This window comes from Sceloporus occidentalis, unplaced genomic scaffold (assembly GCF_023333645.1).
Source record: "Sceloporus occidentalis isolate IW3139 unplaced genomic scaffold, rSceOcc1.0.p SCAF_26, whole genome shotgun sequence".
Classification (NCBI taxonomy): Eukaryota; Metazoa; Chordata; class Lepidosauria; order Squamata; family Phrynosomatidae; genus Sceloporus; species Sceloporus occidentalis.
Window position 1 is genome coordinate 8,039,325 of NW_028317006.1, and position 7,301 is coordinate 8,046,625.

Here is a 7,301-nt window from a genome sequence, read left to right on the forward strand (position 1 = left end):
TCAGCTCAGAGACTAATCAGCACTAGCTCAACGACACTGGAGAACTTGTCATCCCAGCGAAGTTTGTAAACATAGTATCTGCTACATTCAGTACCGTACCTCCCGCTATGCAAGAACACCAATGCGGAATTGCAGATCCATTGTGTTCTCTCGTGCTGTATAAATATAAAACATCTCCCGACAGCAGCGAGAAGGTCCGCTGTTTTCCAGATCTATTGTGCGGTGTTTCAGTTAAATCCGAAATGAAGAGCTTCATCTTGCAGCAGCTTACTAAACACTGTAGGTACAGCCGGCTGTATTAAAGCTGTGACTGGGTACAAATGATGCAACCTCCATACAATGTTATTCTCGCACTCATGGTTGAATACTCTAAGGACCCACTGGTTTGTTTTGGTATTTGTTTTCCTCCCATTATATTGAAGTCATAATCATGCCCTCCTGCTGTAAACAACTGTACAATTTAGGAGCGACAAGAACTATGGAGGGCAACTGCATTTATCAAAGGGTTGAGACTCGAATACAAGTAAAATCGAATCTAATTCAGTACTACACCTCTAAAGAAAGTAATTGATATAATTTATGACGTGCAGAAAGGTGTAGGTATGAACAGGTGTAGTCAATGAAAGCCAGAGCATGTTACCTGCATCTTACTGCTAGATCTGCTTTGCTCTATACAAGCAGCAAAACAAAATGAAGCTTCTTAGTTTTAAAAGGGGGTTTTCACATTAACAAGTGAAGTTTATGCCTAGTCCAACACAGGAAAAAAAAAAATTATATATATATATATAGCCACAAACTGAGAAGAAACCCTTGACGGCCCTCGTCACAAGGATGAGTTTATTAAATTAGTTGTCTTATAAAACAAACTTGCAGTCTCATTGTTAATATAACAATTCTCCCATTGAAGGACCTGCTTGCAAAGCGCCATCCGATAATTTAGCAGAATTGAAGTTTAAGAGAAGATGTAAGACCCTGTACCTAGGAGCAAGAGTCAAAAGCAAGTAACCAACCTTGAAACCACACATACACTCCATCACTAAATAAGCCACTGCCCCCCCTCCCCCCCAAAAAAGACAAAATAATCCCCCCAGCCTTCCAAGATCTTTAGACGCTGCTCATAACACACAGGCTTCAAACCGGCAGCTCTGATTTCTCTTCAAGCACCAAGAGATGACCCTGTGTGGGCAGAGGCTTCAGTGGTACCCGCTGCCCTTCTCCTGCAGGTTCACATTTGTAAAAGTAGAAGTTCTCAGTTTATATGAAGTCTTGTTTTAAAATGTATGAAAAGCACTGAGCTGCATCCAGGAGGAATATCAGCAAAAGCTAGAACTTCAACAACAATATGAAGCCTATTGTGGCGACGGGGGCAGCAGAATTGTAGTGAAAGAGAAAAAAAATACGGAAGAGTTTACCAAGAAACCAAACACTGCTGAAACAATAAAAATTCGAATTGATGTAGGTAGGGGCTTGGGGGGGCCAATACCACTCTGCCTGCAGCACGTCAGCTTTCAAACACGCGTGCCACAAGCAGAGTGGAAGAGATTACTGGCCTAGGGATATCGGGCAGAGAGCAAGTGCAGGGTGTAAGACGAGTCTGATACCCGGTAGTTTCCAGATTCACAAACCTGGAGCCAGGTGGGGAGGGCAGACAGGGGAAGAATTCTTTGACTGTAGCATTTGGCCTGGGGGGAGAGGGTGCCCGCAGTGCTGATTTGGTGGCCCTGAGCATCACACAAGTGTCACATGAAATCTTCATACTCTCGTGCATATCCCTCATCCAGACCTCCGTAATCTTCTAAATCATTCTTCATTGTGGCCTTGAATCCTCCACCGGGGACCACACCTTTCTTCTTCTTCTTGGCCTTGCTTTGCTACAATGTAAAGCCACAAAATTGTTACTTAACGCCTGGCCTCGTCAGTACTAAATAGTTTAATGTCACTGCTGTTACCAGTATCTTGGGACTTTACATTTTTAATTCCCAGTGCTCACCTTCTCTTGCTTTTGCTTCTCACTACATAGCACAGTCAACGAATTGCTGATTTTCTTTAGGTCTTCAACTTCCACTGTAATAGAAAAATGATTTTCAGCCTTCCAATTATTGTACACACGAATACACAAGATTACAGACATCACCAACAGATCACAGTGATTTTAAAGGGAAACATCCACCCAGTTGGATCAGAGTAGCTTCCATGCCAGAATAGGTCAATTTTTATCTCTGTTCCATGACAAGTGATCTCTCTAAAAAATAATTTGTTCCATTCGTTTCCCTAAATAGTGTTTACTGGGCGTTAAATGTTGCAAAGCTTTAACATTTCATGTGTATATTGTCCCTGGGAAAAGCGACAATTTAAATACACAATACAAAATGTGAACTGCATGGTAATTATACAAATAAAAGCAAACAATCCTTACATGATATGCAGATATCACGAACAAGTGCTTCTAGAAAGCCAGGGTAAAACAGAGACTTCTCATACTGTGTGATCTTCTCTTTCAGCTGTTTTCCAAACTCTGTAAAGTCCTCTCGCGTAGACGGTTTCATTGCATCAATTCCAGTAACACTGACGACACCTACAGCAGTAAGCAGATAGCCATCATTTGCCACCCATATGTACCAAGACAGCATTTGCATACACACTATGTATAACGCCTGTGCTATATTTCTCATACGTGCCACCAGGTTTGTGGACAACAGCATTTTAGGATTCAAAACAAAGGCTGGACAGCGTGCATGCTAAACATGTCCTGTCTATTATCTGTAAGTCTGAATTCAGACTGAGACCCCATCTATCGGCCTGCAAACATTTGTCAGAACCTTCTGCCTGTTACAGATTATGATTCTGCTCTAAATAGTCAGTACTTTTTTTGCCACAAAATCATAATTTGTGCAGAAATACTGTATGCGCTCACAGGCTTCTGAAACACTTACCAAAAGCTTCCTTTGCCAATTCTAGGTCTGATTCCTCCTGCAACATTTTCAAACGCAGTTTCTCTGCTAGCTGTTCCTCCGGGGATAACTCCTGAGTTTCCTCTGATTCCTCTAACTGGAGATAGTTGGGGGACAATGTATCAAAGATGTTCTTGAAGTCTACAATCACCTACAAGGAAGCCTATAAATAAGCCTAGTGCAACCTTAAGCTACTCACCCGCTTTTTTAACTCCTCTTGCCGTTTTTTCTGTTGTTTCTCCTTTTCTTTTATCTTTTCTGAGAGTTTTTTCTTTTCTGTGACTTTTTGTTCTTATAAATAAATAAAAAAAGTTTATTTTTTTATTCATGAGATTGAAAGATTTTAAAAACTGCAATCCTGTTCTTGTTTCTGCCGGCTTCCAAACCATGCTTCTCCGGATTCACTCCAGCTATCCTGTTTATAAGTCATTTTCCAATGGCATGCGTTGCCACAGTTCAATCTTAAAGGTGAATGTTTTATTACCAGTATCAGATTCAAAATTACTTTTCAAATGTGTTATTGGTTTTAAACATGGTTATTGCACACTATATTTACAGACAGCTGTTACTTGTTACCAAGTAAATAAAAATAGTTCTGGATCCCCCAGATTGGCGCATCGCCTAATGAAAGTCTACAAAGAAATGGATTTCATTAGCATTGCCGTAATTAATAATTTCCGTGTAATGCAGGGAAAGTCACCCAAAATCACACACAGATACTGGATGTTTACTTGACCATACTGAAAGAAAAACAACTTTACTACGTTACTGTATACAGCACTATATTAATCCTCAACGAAAATATTTTCCCATGAGATATAACCTTTAAATCAAAATTCTGCCTGAACCTATACCCTCCATATCCTTACCAGACTTCTGTGGCTCCTGTTTGTTTGCTTCTTCTGGCTCCTCATCATCCCAGTTATCCTACCCAGAGAGAGGGAATTACTTACTGTTACAGTACATAAGGAAACTTAAGCTAGTCTACAGTGTCGGTAAAAGCAGAAACAGCCAATTTATACCAGGGGAACCCTCTTTACACAGCCATCTTATAATCAGAAGCCTGCATGTGGCTGCTGAGATCAAGAGATGCCATGTAACATGTATCAAATAGCCATCTCTAGTGGATATTCCACAATTTGTTTTTCCAGTCACAAACATGTGATGTAGCTTCTATTGCAAGCAGTAGCCTTAGATAAAGTCAAGAAAGCAAGACACTGTCCTGTTATCTGGGATGGCTGGGCCCTAAGTAGGGGGTAGCCAGCGGTATCTGCAAAAGGCAGTTTCCGTATCAGCACTATGTAACCTTTCCACAGAACAACTGCTTGTTTCTCCTCCACAAACAGGAGGCTGCCATGCACCAAAACATGGCGGCGATGGGGCGATTGCAGCAAATATTTAACGCCAAGTCACCTTCACATCCTCCTCTTCATCCTCTCCTTCCCACCGGTCTACTACCACGGCAGCCTTCGGCTTCACCTCCTCGGGCTCAAAGTTATCCACTTCTGCGGATAGTTAGAATATTGAGAATTACAGGCAGGCATTGAGCTAGGATTCAACAGAACAAGGGAAACCATTTATCATATGAACTAATTGTATTCACTGGTTATGTTGCTGATTCAACTTTCTTACAAAAAAACCCCACCTGAATTGAATAGTAAGAATAAGATATAAGTTACATAAAGTGTACTGCTCATGGCTGCCTACAAAACCCGTTTTTACATTCTATATAAGTTTATATATATATATATATTACATACACACACACTTAAAAAAAGTGGATTTACATGATCCAAATTTAACTTTGCAACTCCCCAAAAACATACCATGTATGTGATAATACATTTTCTTGATTTCCCATTTTTTTATACCAGTTGATGGTTTATCTATATACGGTATGTATGGTTTCAAAAGAATGCCATACTTTTCCTGAAAAACAATATATGACTTGTGTGATTAAACTAAATGGGGGGCGTATACTGCAGGCAACGGAGACCGAGGAGTCCTAAAGAGCCTCAAACCGCTAGAGATGTTTATTTTTTTGCCAGCATTTCATTTCTAGGTAGATTTCATTTCTATGGCACAGCTTTTGTATATTGGGGATCTGTACATTTTAGTGCATATATTTTTAAACCAATGCTAATAAAAATATTTTGATATTGCATTATTGGCGCGTGGATCATATTTACTGGTGCGGATTCGCCTGTGTACTTATATTTTCTTTTCTTTTATTGTTAGCATACACCCCAGCGCGCTCTCAGCTTCTGCGCTGTCACACCCAGCAAAACTATATGAAAACATAAAACCTAACTACATACTAAATACAATGACAACCGATATAAAAACAGCCTATTCTGTTACAAACCTCAAACTTTGATACATTGTAATACATCAATACCGACAAAGCCTGAATCTACAACTCTACAAAAAATAAGCGAACCATTAGATTCCTACCACTAACACAAGAAAAAGCACACAGGAGAGGTCTGGGTGGGTGCTGGGTTCCTCGTCTCTAGATCCGCTGACTCAAACCATCAGTGGCTTCTCTGTTTAAAATCACTTCATACACACCTAACCGCTCCACCAATCCTGGCTGCCCTATACACCCCCCCCAATCCTGGCTGCCCTAAAAACAATCCGTGCTTCCCTATACACCCCCCAAAACAATCCTGGCTTCTCTATATACCCCCCAAAAAACAATCCTGTCTGCCCTATATACCTTCCTCCCCCAAAATCCTGGCTACCATATATATCTTAACTGCCTGTATGCCAGGTTGCAATCATTTGGGATCTTACTAGATGATTCCAGTGTCTCCCTAGAGAAAAAGTACTTTACTTTTTTCCTTCAGTTAAAAATGTATATTAACTTATGAGAAGTTGCAGCCCCAGAGCTGCAGTGCCTCCATGGTGCCATTTCTATGCTGCTTTTGGCTGCATGAAATAATAATAATCCATCACTGGCAGAGAGGATCTATTGATTCACTAATTCTGTTCATTTTATGTGTTTTCTGTTGGATTTGGAGCTGGGAAATGCATAGGGGGGACTGTGATGAATCCCTCCTAACACATGACAGCTGGAGTTCTGTGATAATACCGGGGCTAATGCTTCCACACATGACACATTCAGCAGAGTAAGTGGGACTGCAGCTAATAAGTTGTGCCTACAGTGAATAGCGCTGAATAGTAAATAGCGCAGGAAGGGGCTCTAATACGCAAAAACCCGGGAAGTCTCCGTTACTCTTTAGGATCCGAGGTTAGAAATCTAGACATGACTTGGAATTCTCCAGAAAAAGGAAAGATGGGAAGGGCAAAGATCCCGAGCGGGGGTAAAAGGAAGGGTCACGGCCCATGCTGGAGACGGGGAGCCCGAGTTGCACTACGTGATGCTACGGACGGACAGCCCGAATTTAAAAACACGTGGCAGACCCGACCAAAAGTATCCGATCGGCTCCACATACAATAATGCAAACGGTTAGAGGAGAACTAAGCGAGTTCATAGGGCGCCCGGTATAAGCAGCCTAACGAGGAGCAAAGCGACGAAAGGGAATGCCAGGAGTCACTTGACACAGAGGGGACACGAGGCCGGCCCGAAAAGAGCAGCGGAGACACTCGGGACAGGGCTGCAGAGCAGGTGGAAGGGCAGCCCACGTAGAGTGCAGTCAATACACGGCCTGTATGTGTCATGGCACCGACTAGGATATACGGACTCACCCCAGCTGTCGGCCTCCGCCATTTTTCCCGCAACTGCTCCGGCTCTGAGTGACTGACTCACCGCGTCCAGCTGCGCACGCAGCGCGCTCAGCACTGCTCCCGCCGGATGTACGTCATGACCTACAGTCCTGCCGCCAACATGCCCCTCCCAGCATGATCGCATCAAGAGGTGGACGCCACGGTTGTTGTTTGTCCCCCTCATCCCTCCTGATAGGTAGAGGTCGCGATCGGCGGGTTCGGACGCCCGCCGTTTTAGCGGAGAAAGGGTCTAGTATAAAATATAGTGTAATAAGTCTCAGCACAGAGAATAAAATGTGATAATGATTGGACTCACAAACGTGCTTGAAACAGTCGCTCATCAATAATGACGGAATCCGTGCTGTCTTGGAAATTCTGTGATGGAAGTCAGAAACCGAAAATAGTGCAATAAAAGTTGATATTTCTTTAATAAATAAAGGTAAAAAACTTACAAGCGGATAGGCATAACGGTTATGTTATGCGTAAGAGCGGTGTGAGGATGTCCTTCACGGTGGTAGAAAATGATAAGTCCGTATATAAAAAGTCCGAAGATCTTGAGAGACATTTTCAATTCTGACTTCCATCACAGAATTTCCAAGACAGCACGGATTCCGTTATTAT

General features: G+C 42.2%; 1 protein-coding gene across 1 annotated transcript; it reads right to left on the minus strand.

The window, feature by feature from the left end:
- Positions 1–1,739: 1,739 nt before the first annotated feature.
- Positions 1,740–6,684, minus strand: LOC149300113 (eukaryotic translation initiation factor 3 subunit J-like). The gene is made up of 8 exons (XM_089485682.1): positions 6,663–6,684; positions 4,365–4,456; positions 3,821–3,878; positions 3,151–3,242; positions 2,934–3,042; positions 2,417–2,575; positions 1,991–2,064; positions 1,740–1,871 (listed from the first exon to the last, which is right to left on the minus strand). The coding sequence occupies exons 1-8, from the start codon at positions 6,682–6,684 to the stop codon at positions 1,740–1,742; spliced, it is 738 nt and encodes a 245-aa protein (XP_089341808.1).
- Positions 6,685–7,301: the final 617 nt, after the last annotated feature.